Source organism: Bufo gargarizans, chromosome 5 (assembly GCF_014858855.1).
Source record: "Bufo gargarizans isolate SCDJY-AF-19 chromosome 5, ASM1485885v1, whole genome shotgun sequence".
Lineage (NCBI taxonomy): Eukaryota > Metazoa > Chordata > Amphibia > Anura > Bufonidae > Bufo > Bufo gargarizans.
This window is the reverse complement of record NC_058084.1, coordinates 214,480,389-214,508,275: the sequence shown is the minus strand read 5'-3', so window position 1 is coordinate 214,508,275 and position 27,887 is coordinate 214,480,389. Positions and strand designations below refer to the sequence as shown.

The following is a 27,887-nucleotide window of genomic DNA, read 5'->3' as shown; positions in this document are numbered from 1 at the left end:
TTTAGCACCCTAACTCCCAAGTCCAGATTTACCCCCCCGTTTGGTAAATATGCAAACATTCAAACGTTTGTAGACGTTGTCACTAGGGACCTGCAAAAAATCAGAGCCCCTAAGAGAAATAAGCACAGCAATTTAACCACAGAAGAGCAAATAGCTATGAAAGACCTAATGGATAATGACAATTTAGTCATAAAACCTTCGGACAAAGGAGGGAATATTGTCCTATTGGAGAGAAAAGATTATGAACAAATGATAATGGATCTCCTGAATGAAAATAACACCTATAGGGAGCTAAGAACTGACCCCACTGAAAAATATGTACTAGAGCTAAAAAAACTTCTCAAAAATGCCAAAGATCGTAATCTAATTACTAAGGAGGAGTATAAAGTTATGTTTAGACCACGACCGACAGTAGCAACCTTTTATGCTATTCCGAAAGTCCATAAACAAAGAGTACCAATTCCAGGGAGACCTATCGTCTCTGGCAACCAAAGCCTATGCGAAGGCATTAGTGAATATGTGGAGCAGGTCATTTCTCCATTTGTTAGAACACTACCCTCGTACCTTAGAGACACCAAGGATACTGTCGTCAGGCTGCAGGAAATTCAGGTGAACCCACATACACTCATAGCAAGTCTTGATGTTGAGGCACTGTATACCAGCATTCAGCATCACCTTGGTATACAGGCAACACAACACTATCTGAACACAAAGGGAATACAATATTATGAGCACAATAATTTTGTTATTTCACTATTGACATTTTTGTTAGAGCACAATTACTTTGTGTTCAATGGGAAATATTATTTGCAGGTCACTGGCACCGCGATGGGCACGATCTGTGCACCAAGTTTTGCAAATTTATTTTTAGGGTGGTGGGAAGATCGCATAGTATTTAGGGACACTATGGAAAAATACACGCAACACATTTTATTTTGGGGTCGTTATATAGATGATATTTAGATTTTTTGGGATGACACTGAGGCACAATTTTATGACTTTGTTAGCCAACTGAATGACAATCAGATTGGTATGAAGTTTACAGCTGAAATACACAAAAGCACTTTGAATTTTCTGGATTTGAAAATAAACCTGCAGCCTGACGGCAGAATCCAAACCGAAATATATCGGAAAGTAACATCGACAAATGGCCTACTACACTGGCAAAGCTTCCACCCTGACTCTCTAAAAAAAGGAATCCCGGTGGGACAATATCTTAGAGCCAGGCGGAATTGTTCCACCGAGGAAGCATTCCAAAAAGAATGTAGAAATTTATACTTACGATTTATTGAGAGGGGATACTCCAAAAAATGCTTGCATCGAGCCTATAATAAAGCTAGAACAACAGAAAGAGTAGACCTATTGACAAATAAAAAAACAAAAGAGGGAGAGAAAATTATACGGTGTATAGGCACGTATGATACAGAACACAGTGGTATACAAAGGATTCTGAAACGACATTGGCACATCTTGCAGGCCGACATAGACCTACAACAAGTAATACCGAAATATCCTGCGATAACATTTAGGAGAGGACAAAATCTAAAAGAAAAGCTAGTTCACAGTCACTATCAACCCCACCAAACAACTAAAAAAAGTACGTGGCTGTCTCACAATGGATCATACCCTTGTGGAGATTGTACCTTCTGTAGTCGGATGAAAATCACTAAAAACTTCATAAACCCAGTAGATGGAAAAAGTTATGAAGTCAGGGACTACATTAATTGTAAGACAAAGGGGGTTGTATATGTTATTAGCTGTGAATGCCCTAAGTTGTATGTCGGGAAGACAATTCAAGAGTTGAGAAGAAGAATATCAAAGCATCTGAGTAGCATCAACACTGGAGAGGACACCAGCCTGGCCAGACATATGAGAGAAAAACACAGGGGCCATAACACCGATTTCAAATTTTGGGGACTGATGAGAGTCAAATCAGGACCACGCAAAGGAGATATAGACAAAAAGCTCCAACAAGAAGAAACCAAATGGATATACTTACTAAATAGTCTAGCCCCAAAAGGGCTAAATGAAGGGTTTACGTACTCGTCCTTCCTGTAGGTTACGAATACCCCCATCTAAGAGAAAAAAGAAAATAAAAGAAATCAAAAGAATTACCAACTGAAGTAGTAAATGAGATAAAAATATTTTAATTAAAATAGAGCAACCTCCTTGTGGAAAAATTATAAAAAAATAATAAAAATAAAAATTCAACTATGGAACCGTAATATGAGAAAATAGCCTACACTTGGGAACCTCATGGAAATTGAATATAGGGAATATACATTGGAAGGTATATAAATAAAAATAATATCACATTAAGGGGATAAAAAGGGAGAGAAAATATTGAAGGTGGAAAAACAACCAGCAAAATGAGATCAATTAAGTTAAAAGGAGATAGATGAAGAACACCACAAAAGATACCTAATTGAATACAGTCAACAATTCATGTAGCTGGAGTGTAGGGATGCCCCTAACAGGTAACTCATTAACTCAAAGATATGGGATGAAAGATGTGGAGCGACTAAATCTGTCTCCCTCCTCCCCCCCCCCTCCCCCTGTCCCCCATATCCCGTGACAGCACCCTATATTCCCCAAACTAGTCAATAATTCCCACTCATCTTGACCTTCCTCTGCAGGTAACCTCAATATATAAAAAGATAACAGGAAGAATAAAAAAATATGAGGCCATCAGAGAAGGTAGTGTGAATATATATTAGATAAATAAAGCGATACACAAATATTATAACGTGGGAGTAGCTACCAGTAGAGAGATAAACCCAAGATGGATAGAATACTAAGGGATAGGTATAAGGAAATACCTCCTGAAGGGAACCTCCAGAGAGAACAAGAATGGAAGTACCATCACAGCCGGAATCTAAGTCCGTGAACATGCGTGTCAGAGATGCGTCGAGCTCAATGTATTGAGAAGGCTGATGACTAAGTCGGCGAGCATGCGCAATAGCTCGAAATCGGAGAGCAATTACATCAACTGGGCATGCGTGACAGCACCTGATGACGTGGACCAATTGGAAGGAGGCAGCCGACGTCAGACGGGCGGAGCTATGATGTAAACAGACGCCTGCGAATGACGAAGACCAATTGAAGGGAACTAGCCGAGGTCAAGGGGCGGTAGGTATGACTAAAGCAAGCCGAACCACGGCGCACATCCAATCGGCACTTGGGAAAAGAAACCTTCCATCACGCCCCTTAGTGAGGCTCCCAATAATGACGTCACAAACAAAGGCTTTATAAGTTGGTCGCAAGGAGGACACGCGTACACTCTGCCCTAACCCCTGAAGACGCCGTGATACGGCGAAACATGTCGGGGGGCAGCGTGAGGCTCTGAATTTTATGGCAGCTGTTCATTAGGCCACTACAGAGAAATAAAATGAAGTGCACTCAACAAATAACAAATACAGGCAAGCGCGCAGCCTGTTAGTGAAAGTGTGTATCAAACCCAGTCAGATGACGGTCCTGACAGGGTAATCTAAAGGGATAGACAAATGGCCAGTGATCACTGAGAATTTTAACATTAGTTATCTACACCATAATTATTAAATAATATGAAATAAAAGCTAAGTCTTAGTTAAGTAGGTAGGTGCAGTGAAGGTGGTGTAATTAGTCCCAAAAGGACATTAGTAGTAGAAAGTGTTGATTAACACACCACAGCTCTGTTCTTAAAGGGGAAGTACAGTTATTGTAGTTCATTTGGGATAGACACCTAGGTGATTCCTAGGGTCCATATACATTTTCTATCCCAAGGTTTGTCGTATGCACACTTTATCTTGGAAAATATTTTATCTGCATTATTAATAAATGTTATATTTTAGATTACCCACTTTATGTATAATGTCTTTACCCTTGGTAATCTGGAGTGCGTGACTCACATCGGTTTGACCTCCTTTATCAGTACACATAGTTTACTGAATTCCTACTGTATTCACATCTGTGTATGTAAAATAATTTTAAATGGCAAACCGAAGTGGGCTTTGGTGCTGGCTGTATATGAATACAGTACGAATGTAACAGTGTCTCATGTAACTTAGGGCGAGACGTGCTTTGGCTCCATGTAGCCAGCACATTTTAATGCTGTACGGAAACTGCATTAAAATCAAAGTATTTCAACAAATCGACTTCAGATGTATGATCCGAATGCCGATTCGATCAAGCCTAAAGATATTTTAAGTGATCTATAAGATCTGGTAGCATCTGGTTTTAAAGGGGTGGCCCAGGGGGTAAAAAGTTGTGGGAAAGGCTTCAGGGAAGAATAAAAAAAATAAAAGAAGCCACACTCACTCACCAATCTTTGAACTGCATACCAGGTCTATACTACTCCACAACACCACCTAATTTTTGGGATATAAGAAATGAGGTGCTGTCATGTGGTCATGGAAAACAGAATATTGGTAAGTGTAATCCTAGTATTCCATTATGCCCCGTGACAGCACCTGTGAGAGAATAAATCGGATAAACTAGGGTGGGAATAGTGGTTGCAGACCCTTCCTACCAAAGGTCAACACTAGACAGGAGAGCAAGTCTGTAATGTTTTAAAAATTGTTCTCCGAAAACTAAAAAGTGTCTGTTTTACAAATATGGTCTATCGAGGTTCATGCCCACTCAGCCCAATACATACACACAAAAAAGTGGGTCTGCAATCTATGGGCATGGGCTGTGTGTGCACTGTTTTACTTGAATGGGTCCGCAATCCGGAAGATACGGTGCGGAGGAACAGAGCGGAAGGCCATGGAAGCACTCCATTTCAGCCTGTGCCTCCACATTGCAAAAAAAAAAAATATATATATAGAACATGCTCTATTTTTATTTTTTTTGCAGTGTGGACGGATCCCGGGTCTACATCCGTCAACGTCGGCCTCACGGGCGGTGCACGTGCATTGGGGACTGCAATTTGTGGTGCCAGTGCACTGCACAGGAGGCACACGTTCATATGCATGAGCACTTAAACTGTACAAAGAAGTACAGATGTGTGCTGTCCGCATCTTTTACAGCCCCACTGAAATTAATGGGTCCACACCCGTTCCGCAAAATTGTGGAACGGATGCAGACTCATTCATATGGTCGTGTGAATGTAGCCTATGGGAGAGAAGCTGACAGAAGATATCTCAAGTACCCTTGTAGCAGAGGTCACTGCAACCAAAAAGGCAGTCTTGTAAGACAGAATGTTAATGGAATCTAATGGCTCAAAAGGAGGGTCAGAGAGGCTGGACAGGACAATATTTAAATCCCTGGGAGGAGATCTATTTTTAGAGGTTTCATTTTTACAGCTGCCCTAACAAACCTCTTATGTCACGGATGCTTGCTAAACCTATAGTCAAACAGCTCACTGAGAGCTGAAATCTGAACCTTAAGGGTCCATTCACACCTCCACATCCGATCCGCAATTTTGCGGAACAGGTGCAGACCCATTTATTTTCAATGGGGCCGGAATGTGCTGTCGGCATCCGCATTTGCGGATCTGCACTTCCGCATCAGTGCTTCCGTTTCTGCAAAAAAATTGAACATGTCCTATTCTTGTCTGCAATTACGGACAAGATTAGGCATTTTCTATTATAGTGCCGGCGATGTGCGGTCCGCAAATTGCGGAATGCACATTGCTGGTGTGCGTGTTTTGCGGATCCGCAAAACACTTACAGACGTGTGAATAGACCCTTAGACTTTGTATACATAGGCGATGTGTGCTGTCCGCGTTTTCCACGGACAGAAGTCTTGGAGTACTTTCACACTAGCGTTATTCTTTTCCGGTATTGAAATCCAGTAAAGGGTCTCAATACCGGAAAAAAAGGCATCAGTTTAGTCCTAATGCAATCTGAATAGAACGCAATCCATTCAGTATGCATCAGGATGTCTTCCGTTCCGTGGTATTTGACCAGACAAAATAGCGAGGTCAGGCAGGGGACTCCAGTGTTTGGCATCCCCTGCCAGCGCTGCAATTGGCTGGAACAACGCTCCAGCCAATAGCAGTACAGGAAAGGGCTGAACCTGTCTGCAGGCAGGCAGGCATTCTAGCTGGTGACTGAGTGCAGAGAGGTGCTGTGCTTCTCTGTGCTGCTTGCTGGGACTTTGTGGTGCACAAATTGTGACTTTTCTTTGTCATGTTTATCTGGCTTTTTTCATGCTATGCACCACTTTTTTTTTGTGTGCGAGCTGTGAACGCCAACTGCTGATCAGTCCGAAATACACTGTTCAGCACCTGGGCTCATTTTTTGTGCAGATGATAATATATATATATATATATATATATATATATATATATATATACAGTACAGACCAAAAGTTTGGACACACCTTCTCATTCAAAGAGTTTTCTTTATTTTCATAACTATGAAAATTGTAGATTCACACTGAAGGCATCAAAACTATGAATTAACACATGTGGAATTATATACATAAAAAAGTGTGAAACAACTGAAAATGTCATATTCTAGGTTCTTCAAAGTAGCCACTAGAGTTGAGCGAACACCTGGATGTTCGGGTTCGAGAAGTTCGGCCGAACATCCCGGAAATGTTCGGGTTCGGGATCCGAACCCGATCCGAACTTCGTCCCGAACCCGAACCCCATTGAAGTCAATGGGGACCCGAACTTTTCGGCACTAAAAAGGCTGTAAAACAGCCCAGGAAAGAGCTAGAGGGCTGCAAAAGGCAGCAACATGTAGGTAAATCCCCTGCAAACAAATGTGGATAGGGAAATGAATTAAAATAAAAATTAAATAAATAAAAATTAACCAAAATCAATTGGAGAGAGGTTCCATAGCAGAGAATCTGGCTTCCCGTCACCCACCACTGGAACAGTCCATTCTCAGATATTTAGGCCCCGGCACCCAGGCAGAGGAGAGAGGTCCCGTAACAGAGAATCTGTCTTCATGTCAGCAGAGAATTAGTCTGCATGTCATAGCAGAGAATGAGGCTTCACGTCAGCCACCACTGCAACAGTCCATTGGCATATATTTAGGCCCAGCACCCAGGCAGAGGAGGGAGGTCCCGTAACAGAGAATCTGTCTTCATGTCAGCAGAGAATTAGTCTGCATGTCATAGCAGAGAATGAGGCTTCACGTCAGCCACCACTGCAACAGTCCATTGGCATATATTTAGGCCCAGCACACACACAGGCAGAGGAGAGAGGTCCCGTAACAGAGAATCTGGCTTCATGTCAGCAGAGAATCAGTCTGCATGTCATAGCAGAGAATGAGGCTTCACGTCAGCCACCACTGCAACAGTCCATTGGCATATATTTAGGCCCAGCACACACACAGGCAGAGGAGAGAGGTCCCGTAACAGAGAATCTGGCTTCATGTCAGCAGAGAATCAGTCTGCATGTCATAGCAGAGAATGAGGCTTCACGTCAGCCACCACTGCAACAGTCCATTGGCATATATTTAGGCCCAGCACCCAGGCAGAGGAGGGAGGTCCCGTAACAGAGAATCTGTCTTCATGTCAGCAGAGAATTAGTCTGCATGTCATAGCAGAGAATGAGGCTTCACGTCAGCCACCACTGCAACAGTCCATTGGCATATATTTAGGCCCAGCACACACACAGGCAGAGGAGAGAGGTCCCGTAACAGAGAATCTGGCTTCATGTCAGCAGAGAATCAGTCTGCATGTCATAGCAGAGAATGAGGCTTCACGTCAGCCACCACTGCAACAGTCCATTGGCATATATTTAGGCCCAGCACCCAGGCAGAGGAGGGAGGTCCCGTAACAGAGAATCTGTCTTCATGTCAGCAGAGAATTAGTCTGCATGTCATAGCAGAGAATGAGGCTTCACGTCAGCCACCACTGCAACAGTCCATTGGCATATATTTAGGCCCAGCACACACACAGGCAGAGGAGAGAGGTCCCGTAACAGAGAATCTGGCTTCATGTCAGCAGAGAATCAGTCTGCATGTCATAGCAGAGAATGAGGCTTCACGTCAGCCACCACTGCAACAGTCCATTGGCATATATTTAGGCCCAGCACACACACAGGCAGAGGAGAGAGGTCCCGTAACAGAGAATCTGGCTTCATGTCAGCAGAGAATCAGTCTGCATGTCATAGCAGAGAATGAGGCTTCACGTCAGCCACCACTGCAACAGTCCATTGGCATATATTTAGGCCCAGCACCCAGGCAGAGGAGGGAGGTCCCGTAACAGAGAATCTGTCTTCATGTCAGCAGAGAATTAGTCTGCATGTCATAGCAGAGAATGAGGCTTCACGTCAGCCACCACTGCAACAGTCCATTGGCATATATTTAGGCCCAGCACCCAGGCAGAGGAGGGAGGTCCCGTAACAGAGAATCTGTCTTCATGTCAGCAGAGAATTAGTCTGCATGTCATAGCAGAGAATGAGGCTTCACGTCAGCCACCACTGGAACAGTCCATTCTCAGATATTTAGGCCCCGGCACCCAGGCAGAGGAGAGAGGTCCCGTAACAGAGAATCTGTCTTCATGTCAGCAGAGAATTAGTCTGCATGTCATAGCAGAGAATGAGGCTTCACGTCAGCCACCACTGCAACAGTCCATTGGCATATATTTAGGCCCAGCACCCAGGCAGAGGAGAGAGGTCCCGTAACAGACAATCTGGCTTCATGTCAGCAGAGAATCAGTCTTCATATCATAGCAGAGAATCAGGCTTCACGTCACCCACCACTGTAAGAGTCAATTTTCATAAATTTAGGCCCAGAACCCAGGCAGAGGAGAAAGGTCCCGTAACAGACAATCTGGCTTCATGTCAGCAGAGAATCAGTCTTCATATCATAGCAGAGAATCAGGCTTCACGTCACCCACCACTGTAAGAGTCAATTTTCATAAATTTAGGCCCAGAACCCAGGTAGAGGAGAAAGGTCCCGTAACAGACAATCTGGCTTCATGACAGCAGAGAATCAGTCTGCATGTCATAGCAGAGAATCAGGCTTCACGTCAGCCACCACTGCAACAGTCCATTGTCATAAATTTAGGCCCAGCACCCAGGCAGAGGAGAGAGGTCCCGTAACAGACAATCTGGCTTCATGTCAGCAGAGAATTAGTCTGCATGTCATAGCAGAGAATCAGGCTTCATGTCAGCCACCACTGCAACAGTCCATTGGCATATATTTAGGCCTAGCACACAGGCAGAGGAGAGGTTCATTCAACTTTGGGTAGCATCGCAATATAATGGTAAAATGAAAATAAAAATAGGATTGAATGAGGAAGTGCCCTGGAGTCCAATAATATATGGTTATGGGGAGGTAGTTAATGTCTAATCTGGACAAGGGACGGACAGGTCCTGTGGGATCCATGCCTGGTTCATTTTTATGAACGTCAGCTTGTCCACATTGGCTGTAGACAGGCGGCTGCGTTTGTCTGTAATGACGCCCCCTGCCGTGCTGAATACACGTTCAGACAAAACGCTGGCTGCCGGGCAGGCCAGCACCTCCAAGGCATAAAAGGCTAGCTCTGGCCACGTGGACAATTTAGAGACCCAGAAGTTGAATGGGGCCGAACCATCAGTCAGTACGTGGAGGGGTGTGCACACGTACTGTTCCACCATGTTAGTAAAATGTTGCCTCCTGCTAACACGTTGCGTATCAGGTGGTGGTGCAGTTAGCTGTGGCGTGTTGACAAAAGTTTTCCACATCTCTGCCATGCTAACCCTGCCCTCAGAGGAGCTGGCCGTGACACAGCTGCCTTGGCGACCTCTTGCTCCTCCTCTGCCTTGGCCTTGGGCTTCCACTTGTTCCCCTGTGACATTTGGGAATGCTCTCAGTAGCGCGTCTACCAACGTGCGCTTGTACTCGCGCATCTTCCTATCACGCTCCAGTGCAGGAAGTAAGGTGGGCACATTGTCTTTGTAGCGTGGATCCAGCAGGGTGGCAACCCAGTAGTCCGCACAGGTTAAAATGTGGGCAACTCTGCTGTCGTTGCGCAGGCACTGCAGCATGTAGTCGCTCATGTGTGCCAGGCTGCCCAGGGGTAAGGACAAGCTGTCCTCTGTGGGAGGCGTATCGTCATCGTCCTGCCTTTCCCCCCAGCCACGCACCAGTGATGGACCCGAGCTGCGTTGGGTGCCACCCCGCTGTGACCATGCTTCATCCTCATCCTCCTCCACCTCCTCCTCATCCTCGTCCTCCTCGTCCTCCAGTAGTGGGCCCTGGCTGGCCACATTTGTACCTGGCCTCTGCTGTTGCAAAAAACCTCCCTCTGAGTCACTTCGAAGAGACTGGCCTGAAAGTGCTAAAAATGACCCCTCTTCCTCATCCTCCTCCTCCTCCTCCTGGGCCACCTCCTGTTCCATCATCGCCCTAAGTGTTTTCTCAAGGAGACATAGAAGTGGTATTGTAACGCTGATAACGGTGTCATCGCCACTGGCCATGTTGGTGGAGTACTCGAAACAGCGCAACAGGGCACACAGGTCTCGCATGGAGGCCCAGTCATTGGTGGTGAAGTGGTGCTGTTCTGTAGTGCGACTGACCCGTGCGTGCTGCAGCTGAAACTCCACTATGGCCTGCTGCTGCTCGCACAGTCTGTCCAGCATGTGCAAGGTGGAGTTCCACCTGGTGGGCACGTCGCATATGAGGCGGTGAGCGGGAAGGCCGAAGTTACGCTGTAGCGCAGACAGGCGAGCAGCAGCAGGATGTGAACGCCGGAAGCGCGAACAGACGGCCCGCACTTTATGCAGCAGCTCTGACATGTCGGGGTAGTTGTGAATGAACTTCTGCACCACCAAATTCAGCACATGCGCCAAGCAAGGGATGTGCGTCAAATTGGCTAGTCCCAGAGCTGCAACGAGATTTCGCCCATTATCACACACCACCAGGCCGGGCTTGAGGCTCACCGGCAGCAACCACTCGTCGGTCTGTTGTTCTATACCCCGCCACAACTCCTGTGCGGTGTGGGGCCTGTCCCCCAAACATATGAGTTTCAGAATGGCCTGCTGACGTTTACCCCGGGCTGTGCTGAAGTTGGTGGTGAAGGTGTGTGGCTGACTGGATGAGCAGGTGGAAGAAGAGGAGGAGGAAGCCGAGAAGGAGGAGGTGGCAACAGGAGGCAAAGAATGTTGCCCTGCGATCCTTGGCGGCGGAAGGACGTGCGCCAAACAGCTCTCCGCCTGGGGCCCAGCTGCCACTACATTTACCCAGTGTGCAGTTAGGGAGATATAGCGTCCCTGGCCGTGCTTACTGGTCCACGTATCTGTGGTTAGGTGGACCTTGCTACAGATGGCGTTGCGCAGTGCACACTTGATTTTATCGGATACTTGGTTGTGCAGGGAAGGCACGGCTCTCTTGGAGAAGTAGTGCCGGCTGGGAACAACATACTGTGGGACAGCAAGCGACATGAGCTGTTTGAAGCTGTCTGTGTCCACCAGCCTAAATGACAGCATTTCATAGGCCAGTAGTTTAGAAATGCTGGCATTCAGGGCCAGGGATCGAGGGTGGCTAGGTGGGAATTTACGCTTTCTATCAAATGTTTGTGAGATGGAGAGCTGAACGCTGGCGTGTGACATGGTTGAGACGCTTGGTGACGGAGGTGGTGGTGGTGGTGTTGGTGGTACATCCCCTGTTTGCTGGGCGGCAGGTGCCAACGTTCCTCCAGAGGCGGAGGAAGAGGCCGAGGCGGCAGCAGCAGAATAGGCCGAGGCGGCAGCAGCAGAAGAGGTAGCAGGGGGAGCCTGAGTGACTTCCTTGGTTTTAAGGTGTTTACTCCACTGCAGTTCATGCTTTGCATGCAGGTGCCTGGTCATGCAGGTTGTGCTCAGGTTCAGAACGTTAATGCCTCGCTTCAGGCTCTGATGGCACAGCGTGCAAACCACTCGGGTCTTGTCGTCAGCACATTGTTTGAAGAAGTGCCATGCCAGGGAACTCCTTGAAGCTGCCTTTGGGGTGCTCGGTCCCAGATGGCGGCGGTCAGTAGCAGGCGGAGTCTCTTGGCGGCGGGTGTTCTGCTTTTGCCCACTGCTCCCTCTTTTGCTACGCTGTTGGCTCGGTCTCACCACTGCCTCTTCCTCCGAACTGTGAAAGTCAGTGGCACGACCTTCATTCCATGTGGGGTCTAGGACCTCATCGTCCCCTGCATCGTCTTCCACCCAGTCTTGATCCCTGACCTCCTGTTCAGTCTGCACACTGCAGAAAGACGCAGCAGTTGGCACCTGTGTTTCGTCATCATCAGAGACATGCTGAGGTGGTATTCCCATGTCCTCATCATCAGGAAACATAAGTGGTTGTGCGTCAGTGCATTCTATGTCTTTCACCGCTGGGGAAGGGCTAGGTGGATGCCCTTGGGAAACCCTGCCAGCGGAGTCTTCAAACAGCATAAGAGACTGCTGCATAACTTGAGGCTGAGACAGTTTCCCTGGTATGCATGGGGGTGATGTGACAGACTGATGGGGTTGGTTTTCAGGCGCCATCTGTGCGCTTTCTGCAGAAGACTGGGTGGGAGATAATGTGAACGTGCTGGATCCACTGTCGGCCACCCAATTGACTAATGCCTGTACCTGCTCAGGCCTTACCATCCTTAGAACGGCATTGGGCCCCACCATATATCGCTGTAAATTCTGGCGGCTACTGGGACCTGAAGTAGTTGGTACACTAGGACGTGTGGATGTGGCAGAACGGCCACGTCCTCTCCCAGCACCAGAGGGTCCACTAACACCACCACGACCATGTCCACGTCCGCGTCCCTTACTAGATGTTTTTCTCATTGTTATGGTTCACCACAACAACAAATATATTATTTGGCCCAATGTATTGTATTCAAATTCAGCGGGATATAAATTTGAGGCCTAGTATTTAGGCGCTGGGTGACCGGTATGGATTTAGTGACAGAATTAGACTTGGAAATGCACAGAAGCGTGTGTGTGTGAAGTTATTCTGAATGACCCAATGTGCACCTTGAATATTATATACCCTTTTAGGGATAGATTTCAAATAGCTCTGATATAGCAGAAACCACTAAATTATGAAATTGCTAAATTGGGAATTGTACTTCAACCCAGAACAAAAAATGTGCTTTGACGGACACTAAATATCTTGCCCAGCAACAACAGTACAACGGTGGGTAACGAGAGATTTAGAGGGAATTAAATTTGAGGCCTAGTATTTAGGCGCTGGGTCACCGGTATGGATTTAGTGACAGAATTAGACTTGGAAATACACAGTAGCGGGTGTGTGTGAAGTTATTCTGAATGACCCTATGTGCACCTTCAATATTATATACCCTTTTAGGGATAGATTTCAAATAGCTCTGATATAGCAGAAACCACTAAATTATGAAATTGCTAAATTGGGAATTGTACTTCAACCCAGAACAAAAAATGTGCTTTGACGGACACTAAATATCTTGCCCAGCAACAACAGTACAGCGGTGGGTAACGAGAGATTTAGAGGGAATTAAATTTGAGGCCTAGTATTTAGGCGCTGGGTCACCGGTATGGATTTAGTGACAGAATTAGACTTGGAAATGCACAGAAGCGTGTGTGTGAAGTTATTCTGAATGACCCAATGTGCACCTTCAATATTATATACCCTTTTTGGGATAGATTTCAAATAGCTCTGATATAGCAGGAACCACTAAATTATGAAATTGCTAAATTGGGAATTGTACTTCAACCCAGAACAAAAAATGTGCTTTGACGGGCACTAAATAACTTTCCCAGCTACAACAGGACAACGGTAACGAGAGATTTAGAGGGATTTAAATTTGAGGCCTAGTATTTAGGCGCTGGGTGACAGGTATGGGTTTAGTGACAGAATTAGACTTGGAAATACACAGTAGCGGGTGTGTGTGAAGTTATTCTGAATGACCCTATGTGCACCTTCAATATTATATACCCTTTTAGGGATAGATTTCAAATAGCTCTGATATAGCAGAAACCACTAAATTATGAAATTGCTAAATTGGGAATTGTACTTCAACCCAGAACAAAAAATGTGCTTTGACGGACACTAAATATCTTGCCCAGCAACAACAGTACACCGGTGGGTAACGAGAGATTTAGAGGGAATTAAATTTGAGGCCTAGTATTTAGGCGCTGGGTCACCGGTATGGATTTAGTGACAGAATTAGACTTGGAAATACACAGTAGCGGGTGTGTGTGAAGTTATTCTGAATGACCCTATGTGCACCTTCAATATTATATACCCTTTTTGGGATAGATTTCAAATAGCTCTGATATAGCAGGAACCACTAAATTATGAAATTGCTAAATTGGGAATTGTACTTCAACCCAGAACAAAAAATGTGCTTTGACGGGCACTAAATAACTTTCCCAGCTACAACAGGACAACGGTAACGAGAGATTTAGAGGGATTTAAATTTGAGGCCTAGTATTTAGGCGCTGGGTGACAGGTATGGGTTTAGTGACAGAATTAGACTTGGAAATACACAGTAGCGGGTGTGTGTGAAGTTATTCTGAATGACCCTATGTGCACCTTCAATATTATATACCCTTTTTGGGATAGATTTCAAATAGCTCTGATATAGCAGAAACCACTAAATTATGAAATTGCTAAATTGGGAATTGTACTTCAACCCAGAACAAAAAATGTGCTTTGACGGACACTAAATATCTTGCCCAGCAACAACAGTACAGCGGTGGGTAACGAGAGATTTAGAGGGAATTAAATTTGAGGCCTAGTATTTAGGCGCTGGGTCACCGGTATGGATTTAGTGACAGAATTAGACTTGGAAATACACAGTAGCGGGTGTGTGTGAAGTTACTCTGAATGACCCTATGTGCACCTTCAATATTATATACCCTTTTTGGGATAGATTTCAAAGAGCTCTGATATAGCAGGAACCACTAAATTATGAAATTGCTAAATTGGGAATTGTATTTCAACCCAGAACAAGAAATGTGCTTGAACGGACACTAAATAACTCGCCCAGCTACAGCACTAGGGACAGATTTAGCTGGATATAAATTTGAGGCCTAGTATTTAGGCGCTGGGTGACAGGTATGGGTTTAGTGACAGAATTAGACTTGGAAATACACAGTAGCGGGTGTGTGTGAAGTTATTCTGAATGACCCTATGTGCACCTTCAATATTATATACCCTTTTAGGGATAGATTTCAAATAGCTCTGATATAGCAGAAACCACTAAATTATGAAATTGCTAAATTGGGAATTGTACTTCAACCCAGAACAAAAAATGTGCTTTGACGGACACTAAATATCTTGCCCAGCAACAACAGTACACCGGTGGGTAACGAGAGATTTAGAGGGAATTAAATTTGAGGCCTAGTATTTAGGCGCTGGGTCACCGGTATGGATTTAGTGACAGAATTAGACTTGGAAATACACAGTAGCGGGTGTGTGTGAAGTTATTCTGAATGACCCTATGTGCACCTTCAATATTATATACCCTTTTTGGGATAGATTTCAAATAGCTCTGATATAGCAGGAACCACTAAATTATGAAATTGCTAAATTGGGAATTGTACTTCAACCCAGAACAAAAAATGTGCTTTGACGGGCACTAAATAACTTTCCCAGCTACAACAGGACAACGGTAACGAGAGATTTAGAGGGATTTAAATTTGAGGCCTAGTATTTAGGCGCTGGGTGACAGGTATGGGTTTAGTGACAGAATTAGACTTGGAAATACACAGTAGCGGGTGTGTGTGAAGTTATTCTGAATGACCCTATGTGCACCTTCAATATTATATACCCTTTTTGGGATAGATTTCAAAGAGCTCTGATATAGCAGGAACCACTAAATTATGAAATTGCTAAATTGGGAATTGTATTTCAACCCAGAACAAGAAATGTGCTTGAACGGACACTAAATAACTCGCCCAGCTACAGCACTAGGGACAGATTTAGCTGGATATAAATTTGAGGCCTAGTATTTAGGCGCTGGGTGACCGGTATGGATTTAGTGACAGAATTAGACTGGGATATGGCCAAAAAATGAACAGACTATTGCTGGTTAAATGCACTTGGTGTGACAGCTTCACCCTGATGTAGGCTTTAGCCAAAAAACAACCACACCATTGAGGGTTAAATGCACTTGGTGACAGGCGCAGCTTGCCCCTGATTTTGTATATGGCCAAAAAATGAACAGACTATTGCTGGTTAAATGCACTTGGTGTGACAGCTTCACCCTGATGTAGGCTTTAGCCAAAAAACAACCACACCATTGAGGGTTAAATGCACTTGGTGACAGGCGCAGCTTGCCCCTGATTTTGTATATGGCCAAAAAATGAACAGACTATTGCTGGTTAAATGCACTTGGTGTGACAGCTTCACCCTGATGTAGGCTTTAGCCAAAAAACAACCACACCATTGAGGGTTAAATGCACTTGGTGACAGGCGCAGCTTGCCCCTGATTTTGTATATGGCCAAAAAATGAACAGACTATTGCTGGTTAAATGCACTTGGTGTCACAGCTTCACCCTGATGTAGGCTTTAGCCAAAAAACAACCACACCATTGAGGGTTAAATGCACTTGGTGACAGGCGCAGCTTGCCCCTGATTTTGTATATGGCCAAAAAATGAACAGACTATTGCTGGTTAAATGCACTTGGTGTCACAGCTTCACCCTGATGTAGGCTTTAGCCAAAAAACAACCACACCATTGAGGGTTAAATGCACTTGGTCGCAGCTTGTGCTGGCGCACCACAAGACACAAAATGGCCGCCGATCACCCCAGAAAAATGAGACTGACAAACGGTCTGTGCAGCCTAAAAACAGTGAGCAATTGAGGATCAGCAGCTCAATGATCCACAGCTGCAGATCGATCAGTTAATCAAGTCCTTTGGAGGAGTTAATCTGCCTAATCTCGCCCTACTGTCGCAGCCGCAACCTCTCCCTACGCTAATCAGAGCAGAGTGACGGGCGGCGCTATGTGACTCCAGCTTAAATAGAGGCTGGGTCACATGGTGCTCTGGCCAATCACAGCCATGCCAATAGTAGGCATGGCTGTGATGGCCTCTTGGGGCAAGTAGTATGACGCTTGTTGATTGGCTGCTTTGCAGCCTTTCAAAAAGCGCCAAGAAAGCGTCACAAAAGCGCGAAGAAAGCGACGAACACCGAACCCGAACCCGGACTTTTACGAAAATGTCCGGGTTCGGGTCCGTGTCACGGACACCCCAAAATTCGGTACGAACCCGAACTATACAGTTCGAGTTCGCTCATCCCTAGTAGCCACCTTTTGCTTTGATTACTGCTTTGCACACTCTTGATGAGCTTCAAGAGGTAGTCACCTGAAATGGTCTTCCAACAGTCTTGAAGGAGTTCCCAGAGATGTTTAGCACTTGTTGGCCCTTTTGCCTTCACTCTGCGGTCCAGCTCACCCCAAACCATCTCGATTTGGTTCAGGTCCGGTGACTGTGGAGGCCAGGTCATCTGGTGCAGCACCCCATCGCTCTCCTTCATGGTCCAATAGCCCTTACACAGCCTGGAGGTGTGTTTGGGATCATTGTCCTGTTGAAAAATAAATGATGGTCCAACTAAACGCAAACCGGATGGAATAGCATGCCGCTGCAAGATGCTGTGGTAGCCATGCTGGTTCAGTATGCCTTCAATTTTTAATAAATCCCCAACAGTGTCACCAGCAAAGCACCCCCACACCATCACACCTCCTCCTCCATGCTTCACGGTGGGAACCAGGCATGTAGAGTCCATCCGTTCACCTTTTCTGCGTCGCACAAAGACTCGGTGGTTGGAACCAAAGATCTCAAATTTGGACTCATCAGACCAAAGCACAGATTTCCACTGGTCTAATGTCCATTTCTTGTGTTCTTTAGCCCAAACAAGTCTCTTGTTGAATGTCCTTAGCAGTGGTTTCCTAGCAGATATTCTACCATGAAGGCCTGATTCACACAGTCTCCTCTTAACAGTTCTAGAGATGTGTCTGCTTCTAGAACTCTGTGTGGCATTGACCTGGTCTCTAATCTGAGCTGCTGTTAACCTGCGATTTCTGAGGCTGGTGACTCGGATGAACTTATCCTCCGCAGCAGAGGTGACTCTTGGTCTTCCTTTCCTGGGGAGGTCCGCATGTGAGCCAGTTTCTTTGTAGCGCTTGATGGTTTTTGTGACTGCACTTGGGGATACTTTCAAAGTTTTCCCAATTTTTCGGACTGACTGACCTTCATTTCTTAAAGTAATGATGGCCACTTGTTTTTCTTTACTTAGCTGCTTTTTTCTTGCCATAATACAAATTCTAACAGTCTATTCAGTAGGACTATCAGCTGTGTATCCACCTGACTTCTCCACAACGCAACTGATGGTCCCAACCCCATTTATAAGGCAAGAAATCCCACTTATTAAACCGGACAGGGCACACCTGTGAAGTGAAAGCCATTTCAGGTGACTACCTCTTGAAGCTCATCAAGAGAATGCCAAGAGTGTGCAGTAATCAGAGTAATCAAAGCAAAAGGTGGCTACTTTGAAGAACCTAGAATGACATATTTTCAGTTGTTTCACACTTTTTTGTTATGTATATAATTCCACATGTGTTCATTGATAGTTTTGATGCCTTCAGTGTGAATCTACAATTTGAATGAGAAGGTGTGTCCAAACTTTTGGTCTGTACTGTATATAATTAGTCCAGAAAAATGCCTTTTTCAAGCCTTTCTCTAACATTGAGCCGAAACGTTGCACCGTACGGGTGATTAAAGGAGTTATTTTTTCATGATCCATTGGAGTGCCGTTCATTTTTCTGGACTATAATTGGGGTAAGAAGCCTATTCCCTTAGGGACGTGCACCCAGACTTGTTTATTGACCTGTGCCGCCATTTTTCGTTGAATATATATATCTCATCTCTATTGATTTTTAGAGTGTTTTTTTTTTGTATCTGCAGTAAATTTTTATACTGCAGTGTCTGCACAAACTTCAGCTTGCGTGCAATCTCACCAATAAGTACATTTTTTTAAATTTTTTTTTTTTTACAGGTCGCTTGTGTTCCGTTTTCTTTTGTGTAAAAAATACATTGTGTTAAATAGAAATCAATATTAGGTAGTGTTAGTGTAGATTTTTGCACGCACATAATATCTGTGTGCGTGCGTCCTGCACCTGCTGAGCGCTAATCAGAAAAATCTATTTTTCTGATCGGTCTGTTCGGTTTACTGTGCAGTAGGGCTGAAACGATTATTCGAATAACTCGATTAAATCGAGTCAAAAAATTCATCGATGCAGTTTCCCTGCATCGAGGAATCGTTTAGATCACGTGATCACGGAGCGGGAGTGAAATTAAGCGTCTCACTCACCGCTTCCGTGTCCTCCGGAGGCCAGAGAGGCAGGACTGAGCGGCCGGCACAGCTGAGGGAGGAGGAGGGAGTCTCTCCCTCCCCACTGTGCGCGGCTGCCGCTGAAGACCAAGTAGGAGGAGGAGGGGAGGGGAGGGACTGTGGCCACTGCGCCACCAATGAATGTGCCGGCCATATCCCACAGGGTCCCCCTCCTCCCCCCCATCATTGGTGGCAGTGTCAGTTCCGATCGGAGCCCCAGCAGTGTAATGCTGGGGCTCCGATCGGTTACCATGGCAGGCAGGACGCTACTGAAGTCCTGGCTGGCATGGTATGTTAGTGAGCAGAGAGCAGCGCATTATACTCACGTGTGCTGTGGCCGGCGGTCGCTCCTTCTCATAGGTCTGTGCGGCGCATTGCTAATGCTGTAAGCATTAGCAATCCGCCGCACAGACAGAAGAAGGAGCGACCGGCGGCCACAGTGCACGTGAGTATAATGCGCTGCTCTCTGCTCACTAACATACCATGGCAGCCAGGGCTTCAGTAGCGTGACTCCTGGCTGCCATGGTAACCGATCGGAGCCCCAGCATTTTGGCGTTTTATTTTTGTATCGCAATCCTTTTCTTATGGTATCGAAATGGAATCCAAATTTTGGTATCGTGACAACCCTACACTGCACATCACAATGAACACACCCCAAAGTGAAACATGCTGGTGGCAGCAACATGCTGTGGGGATGCTTTTCTTCAGCAGGGACAGGGAAGCTGGTCAGAGTTGATGGGAAGATGGAACTAAATACAGGGCAATCCTGGAGGAAAACATGGTAGAGGTTGCAAAAGACTTTCCAGATTTTTATTTATTAAACATTTTGAAAACCATGTATCATTTTCTTTTCACTTTACACATATTTGCTACTTTGTATTGGTCAATCACATAAAATACATTTAAGTTTGTGGGTGTAACGTGAATGTTCAATACATTTTTAAGGCACTGTATATCCTCCACACGACAAGTGGAGAATTCCATACTACACGTTGGCTCCTAGTGGGAACTTATGCCTATCTGGTAATAGCCAGCCCATAGGTATTTGTGGGGAGGAAGAAGGTTCTGCAGCCCCGAATCAGATCCTGGAGGCACTGTTTCCCTGCCATATGGACAGGAAACTGAAGAGGAGGTACCTAGGAGGGTCCTGTTTCTGGTCTGGTCTCCCACTGGTGCCGTCATGGGGTATAATGGAAATATTCAGTTCGACCAAACCGATTAGACTGCCGAACCCAGCAAGAAAAGCAACAATAAACTAAAATGTATGGGGCCTTAAAATACCCCAGATTTATCAAAGTGGCTGATGCTGGATGATAAATCTGGTACACCTTCAGACTGTCTAAGTTTATGCCATTACCACCTATTAGTTAGCTTACTTTGGCATGCTGTTGCTTCTTAGGCCATGCCCCTTCACCACTAAGCCCCACCCACTTGTCGTTAGGAAATTCACCCCAGCGGCAGTCAGAGCTTTCATGCAAAATTCATCACTCAAATCATTATTCATTGATTTAGGAATAAAAATAAACAAAGCTCTCTTTTACGCTGAGATGGTTTATTTTCGGCACTGCTGATCTCCGTGTGAGGTGGGCACAGTTCCCATTCAACAGTATTTATTTCATGAAGGTGATCGCGCTGCCAAATACAGATAGTAACTGCCAAGTGAGGTCAGGAAATATCAGGCTCTTCTTATGCAACCAAACATCCGAGTTCCAGCAGGTATAGCCCTATCATAAACGATCCTTCTGCGGAGGTTAGAATTTTTAAACAAACATCCAAGCTTGGACAGATCCATGAGCTTGGATGTTTGTTTAAAGCTTTTTAATTCATCTCCTTTGTGAGTATAATTGTGGGATTTTACTAGTCTATGACGTAAAGTCATGATTTTATGAAAGACACGGAGGCGAGAATTGCTATAACTTCCTTTACTGACAACCACAGCAGCAAAGAAAAAATGAAGATATTAACATATTGCCATGGTAACCGTCCCTCCCCACACAGTAGACCCTATATAATGTCCAACAGTCTTCACCACTTCCTCTTTCTTGGCGAATGCCACCTCGATCAGCAACGACACCTAGAACCCTCACACGGAGACCTCAGGAAAAAACTGGAAAATCCTCAAACCGGAACACCGGAGAGACCACGACCGGAACCATCCATGGAACCCGAAGGCCAACAAAACGAGTCCTCCTGCAAACGGAACAGCCGAACTGGAAAGGTAAACAGACCACACAGGATCCCCTGGAAGCACCTCACCAGGCAAGTCAACCTGCAAGAAACAAAAGTGCATGAAAGGAAAACGCTCCATACCAATGAACAATCGCCACCTGTAACTCAACCAAAAGTCATTAACATGAATCAGTCAAACGACACAGTATCAATTAAATAAGCAACGAGCAATAATCCAAGGGAGGGAAAACATCAAGGGAGGGCAATACTCGCCTCCGTGTCTTTCATAAAATCATGACTTTACGTCATAGACTAGTAAAATCCCACAATTTTATTTCAAGACACGGAGGCTTCCTATTGCAAGTTCAAAGCTGCACAACCATTGAAGAAAAAACATGAGGAGTAGGTCGAAAGTAAAACTCTATAAAGGTCGAAACTCGAGACCAGTCGGCGATCCTCATAATGTCCTCCAAGCGAGCCCCCGACACCAACATAGAAGTAGAAGCCGCGCTTCTAGTGGAATGAGCGGTGAAAACAGAGGTATCAACCCCTGCCAGAGACATACACCACTTGACCCAACGAGCCAAAGTGGGAGTAGCGACCGGAGCAAAAGGACGCCGGTAAGAAAGAAACAACTGATAACTCTCAGACGACCTATGGCCAGAGGTGCGAGTCTCATACTCTTGGAGACAAGCAACCGGACAAAGGTTAGGAACGGAAGGGAAACTGGGATAAGACACAGAGCGGATGTGGGTCTTGGTACGGCGGGAAATATTGAAAGTAACCCCATCCGGGGAAAAAAACCTGGCATCGACATCCAAAGCCCTGACATCAGAGACCATCTTGCAAGACACAAGGCAAAGGAGGGTAACCAACTTGGCAGAAAGTTGGTGAAGAGAAAGGAGAGAGTTAGATGGCCAAGCCGCGAAAAGATCCAACACCAAGGAGACATCCCTCATCCCCATCTATAGGCCCTTCTGGTGCCAGGAGCCCACGACTGCTCCAAGAGTCTTCTAGCAGCGTCCGAAAGCTCCTCGCCCTGTCCGAAACGCCTGATATCCTGCAAGCCAGTAGACGGAGGGAGCCCTCCAGTAACAGCGGATGTTGTGCGCCTGCGGAGTCCAAAAGAAGGTCCGGAAAATCCGGCAGAAACAACGGCGGCAGGATGAGAAGGTCCATCAGGTGAGGGAACCATGACTGGGAGGTCCAGAACGGCACAACCAACACCAACTCCGCCTGTTGCCAGCGCACCTGGGTCAGGACCCGAGGAATCATCGCAAATGGCGGAAAAGCGTAGAGTAGAGGTCCGTGCCAATCCTGCAGGAACGCGTCCACAGCCTCTGCGTCTGGATCCGGACGCCAACTGAAGAAACGCGGCAACTGGGTGTTCAGCCGGGACGCAAACAGGTCTATACAGAACGGACCCCAGAGGGATGAGATATGAGAGAACACCCGACCATCTAACCTCCAATCGCTGCCATCTCTGAGATATCGAGAGCTCCAGTCCGCTTGGACGTTCTGAAGGCCGGGGAGATACTCCGCTACCACCGTCACCTGTTGATTGAGACAAAAAGGACCAGAACTCCTTGGCCAAATGTGATAACATGCTCGAATGCGTACCTCCCATGGAGTTGACATATCGGACAGCCGACACGTTGTCCATGCGAAGACGAATGCAGGCCCTGGCACTGTGCTTGGCAAAACTGCGGACAGCAAAAGAGCCGGCCAGGAGCTCCAGGGCGTTGATATGGAGTGAGGCCTCCTCCTGAGACCAAGGACCTCCAGTGGAAACGCCGTCGCAGTGGGCCCCCCACCCGAGGAGGCTGGCGTCGGAGTCGATAGTGAAATCCGGACGAGGACCGCAGATCGCTTTCCCATTCCATGCCTGAAGGTTCGAAATCCACCAGCGCAGCTCGTCCCGCGTCTCGGGATCCAGCGAGATCGAATCTGCGTACGAAGTCCCGGTCTGTAGGTGTGCATGCTTCAAACGCTGAAGGGCCCTGTAGTGGAGAGGAGCCGGGAACACCGCCTGGATGGACGAGGAGAGGAGTCCTATGATCCGCGCCAGGTGGCGAAGAGTAATCTGTTGTGCGGCCAGCGTCTTGCGTATGTCTCGGATCTTCGTCAGAGGCAGGCTGAGGGTTTCCATGACGGAGTCCACCGAAAAACCGAGGAACTCCATATCTCTGGACGGTTCCAGGGACGACTTCTCGTGGTTGATGAGGAAACCTAGACGGGATAGAAGATTCATAGTCACCTGCAACTGCGAGCGGAGGAGAGCGGGGTCTTGGGCCATAAGAAGGAGGTCGTCCAGGTAGATGATTAACCGGATGCCGCGACTGCGGAGCCAAGCTACCACGGGGCGCATGACCTTGGTGAAACACCAGGGGGCTGAAGACAAACCGAAGGGAAGGCAAGTGAAACGCCAAACCTGATCCTTCCATAAGAAACGGAGGAGATCCCTGGATGTCCTCTCGACCGGGACCGTGAGGTAGGCATCCTTCAAGTCCAACTTCACCATCCAATCCCCCTGAAGGAGGAGGTCCCTGAGTAGGTGAATCCCCTCCATCTTGAAGTGCCTGTAACGTACAAACCTGTTTAGCGGTTTGAGGTTTATGACGGGACGCATTTGCCCCCCTTTCTTTCGCACCAAGAAAATACTGCTGAGCAGACCTACCGAGGGGTAAGGTACCAACTCGATTGCGCCCTTGAGACAAAGGTCTGAGAGCTCCTTGTCTATGGCTAGAGAGGCCGGTCCGGACGTGGGAACAGGAGGGGGAGCAGGGAGATGATAAGGGGACTGAACCAGCTCTATCTGGAAACCCCGGATAGTTGTTAACACCCAGCTGTCCGACGTGATTGATTCCCAGGCATGAGAAAAAAGTCGGAGTCTGCCCCCTACACGAACTGGAGAAGAAAACAGACGAGGAACACTTACCAAGGGGACGACGGAAACCGGAACCTCCTCTGAACGGTCTTCGGGTAGGAGCACCTCGGGACGGGAAGAAATTCTGCGAAGGCCTTGTGTCCTGGAAGGAGGACCGTTGAGTAAAAGGTCTCTGACCATAGGAGCCTCTGCCCGAGCCTCGGGCATGGAAGGAGGAGCGGCCGGCAGATCGGCCCCTGAAATTGCCGGCCCGTGAGGAAAAACGGCCCTGGAATACCTTCCTCATGGAAGACTGAGCCTTGTCAAGGGCTGTAAAGGCTCCAACAAATTTCCCCATGTCTTTAATAAAAGAGTCCCCAAACAGGAGACCCTGAGCCCCGCTACCAGCTTCAGTGAGGGACAAATTCACCAACTTGGGCTCAATTTTGAACAAAATAGCCTTACGGCGTTCAATAGACAGGGAACTGTTGACGTTGCCCGCTATACAGATGGCCCTCTGGATCCACAGAGGTGTTAGACTCTCTGGCTATCTCTGCCATGTCAAAAATCTTGGCCAATGGGCCGAAAATATCCAGGAGTTTGTCCTGGCATGCTTTCAAGGCCGACTCAAGGCCCTTCCTGGGGTTCCACCCCGACTTGGATAAAAATTGGACCATTTTTGGGGCCACTGACGGGGTCTCACACACCTTATTCGCCACGATGGGTCTGGGGCACTCTGCCTTCATCTTATTGCGTGCCTCTTTTGATAGAGGGCAACGGACCCGAGCCTCCAGGTATTGTGCCACATGGTCCAGGGGGAACCATTCTGAAGACCTATGGTGGTGGAGATGGTCGGGGTCAAAAAGGGGGTCGGTCAGGCCGCCCGAAGAACCCTGTATAGCGTCCGAAGATGACGCGCCCAGTGGCGTAGAGTTAGGAGCCGAATCCAAGTCGGCGGGGCCAGAATCGGACGGCTCGTCCTCAGGGAAATCCAGGTCCTCAAATCTCACCTCCTCATCAGAGCCGACATCAGAGTCGATCTCATTTTCAGGGTGCGTTCTCGCGCACTTCCAACTCCGCGCCCGTTCTGCCCGGCGGGATGAGGCTCTTTTGCGCGATAACGCGCTCTCATGGGTGGCATTGGTCTCACCAGTCAAAGTGGTTCTGGAGGTATGAGGTACAGGTAAGGCAGCCTGCAATGTGTCACTAGAGACACCAGGACGTGCTGAGAGGGCATCGGATATGGACCTGGTCAGGGTACTGGTAATGGTCCCCATAGCAGCCATAATGGCCTCAGACACTGACCGCTGAAAGGCCTCAGCGGAGAATGCGGACTCAGCGGGTGCAGGAGCAGGAGAAGAGACCTGCGCGTCTCTCTCTGAGTCCAGGGGATGCTCATTATGGGACATGATCGCAGCAGCAAAATTGTCACCCTCCCAGGGAAGTACGACCAGTGGGCCGAGCGATGGGTCACTCAAAAAGGGGGGGGGTGTGACAACTACAGCTACCTAACGACAGTGGCACACAGAGGGTAGTCACCCAGACAGTGTGCAAGGAGCGGCGCGAAACGGAGCAAGCCGAGGCGGAAGTGGGCGTGGCTAGCACGATGGAAGGAAACAGCACTAGGGGAATGGAAGGAAAAAGACCACAAGAAAATGGCCGCCGCGAGATCCCAGGAGGCCGAAATCTCGCGGGAATACGGCTCCAGCACCAGACACCGGCTGGAAGCAGAGAAAAGAGCGGTAAGCGGCAAGACAACCCGTTCGCCACCAGAGTAAGAGAGGGGAACGGGGGGGAGACGGAGATCACGCAGGGGAGAAGGGGATAAGAGGATAAGCCAAACGGCCCCCGACCCTGCCCCCAGAAGGGAGACAGGAGCGGGAGGCACCGGGGGAGACCAGGGGCGACCGCAGGAAAACCTGTGGAAGTAAAAACCTAAAGGGAAAAATCGAAATAGAAACTGAATAGAAAACGAAATACCCCTGCGACAAAAGGAATATTAAGCCAAACAGAAATACAAACAAAACTACAACACCTATAGTAAATGCTGCAAGAACAGCTAGAGTACTTAGCTTGTGGCAGCAGCAAAGAAAGAGGAAGTCGTGAAGACTGTTGGACATTATATAGGGTCTACTGTGTGGGGAGGGACGGTTACCATGGCAATATGTTAATATCTTCATTTTTTCTTTGCTGCTGTGGTTGTCAGTAAAGGAAGTTATAGCAATAGGAAGCCTCCGTGTCTTGAAATAAAATTAAAGATTATTTTCCTGGTGGATCTTCACTATGTGCACAAAATTCTAACCTCCGCAGAAGGATCGTTTGCGATAGGGCTATCCCTGCTGGAACTCGGATGTTTGGTTGCATGAGAAGAGCCTGATATGTCCTGACCTCACTTGGCATTGATTTAGGAATGCCCCCTTTTCTTCTTCCAGGATGTAATGAAAAGGAATGTAAAAAATCAGACAGTAAAACCTATTTACTTGTTTGAAATTTGGTTTTAATTTTAGTTTGATTTTTATTCTATTGTCAGTCTATCATTAGGCCTTGTCAGCGTGGAAACTGAAGGATTTTTGTAAAAAAAAAAAAAAAAAAAGTCATATGGAAAATTTGAAGTGATCACCCAAAGTTCTTAAAAATATGTTTAACATAAAAACCAAATTAATAAATCTAGTGCATCTCAGAGTCCGTGTGCCAGAAACTGAAGTTCACGACAGCCAGGGGGCTGGCGTAGGTTTCATCTATAACTTATGCCAGTTTCTGGCATAAATTATGGTAAATCCGGTGAGCCGCATCTTTTTCATGACACTTTAGAAAAGTGTTGAAAAGTTTAAAAAGTCGCAAAAATTACACACATATGCTGTACACCATAATTTGCTACTTTTTTACTCCACTATTATAAATATTGGGAGAATTCAGTCCAGACACTTCAGATGAGCAGTATCTCAATCACCAACAACCAGCACCATTAAAACAATGAAAACTTACTTTCCAGCGTCCGCAAATAAGAAAGAAGATCTGCAGACAAATTATTTTGTTGAGCTACAGCAATGGTGTCTCTGAGAATTCCACCAAGTTCATGTTTTATTATGTTACTTAATTGTGGTGTAGTCCTACAGCCGAGCAATGTAGTAGGAAGGGGCTCCTTGTGGAGGCAACAATCCTGCCTAGCATTACATGATCCCTCTATGGACTCCTTGCTTGTGAAATTCATATCCTCCAATGTGCTGGATAAGTCTGATGGATGAGAAATCTGATGAATAGATGACAAGCTCTTCACAATGTTGTCTTCACACTGGACCACTGAAGTTAAGAGGTCACCAAGCTGTGTACATGCTGAAGGACCAGAGTCGTGGATGTTACACCATGTGATGAGAGCACTAGGGAAAAGCAAAATCACTACCATTACAGAGGAAACAAAGTTTTAGCAATGTAGCATTTATTGTATCCATCATGCTTCTAAAATTCCTATTTAATTTTAAAGGGACACGCCAACCAAATGTATTCATCACATACTAACAGACTACATGTGAATATATAATACTTTTTTTCCTTTAACTAAAAACAGGTGCATAGTTTTCTGGATATACAGTAAGGTGTGCTGTCCGCATTTTTTGCGGACCCATTGAAATGATTAGGTCCGCATCCTATCCGCA

The 27,887-nt window shown here is 46.6% G+C and overlaps 1 protein-coding gene across 5 annotated transcripts in view; it reads right to left on the bottom strand.

Moving 5' to 3' along the window:
• Window positions 1-27,887, bottom strand: part of YAE1 (YAE1 maturation factor of ABCE1) — a 109,582-nt gene that overhangs the window by 59,457 nt on the left and 22,238 nt on the right. For 2 of the 5 annotated variants that reach the window (XM_044292931.1, XM_044292930.1), the window contains exons 3-5: window positions 27,220-27,611; window positions 2,000-2,075; window positions 1,283-1,359 (exon numbers count right to left, since the gene is read on the bottom strand). In XM_044292931.1, the coding sequence (XP_044148866.1) occupies window positions 2,023-2,075; window positions 27,220-27,611 (445 nt within the window). In that variant the 3' untranslated portion in view covers window positions 1,283-1,359; window positions 2,000-2,022. Of the gene's footprint in view, window positions 1-1,282; window positions 1,360-1,999; window positions 2,076-21,106; window positions 21,469-27,096; window positions 27,612-27,887 lie in introns of those variants that run through there. The other 3 variants (XM_044292933.1, XM_044292929.1, XM_044292932.1) reach the window with 3 other exon arrangements.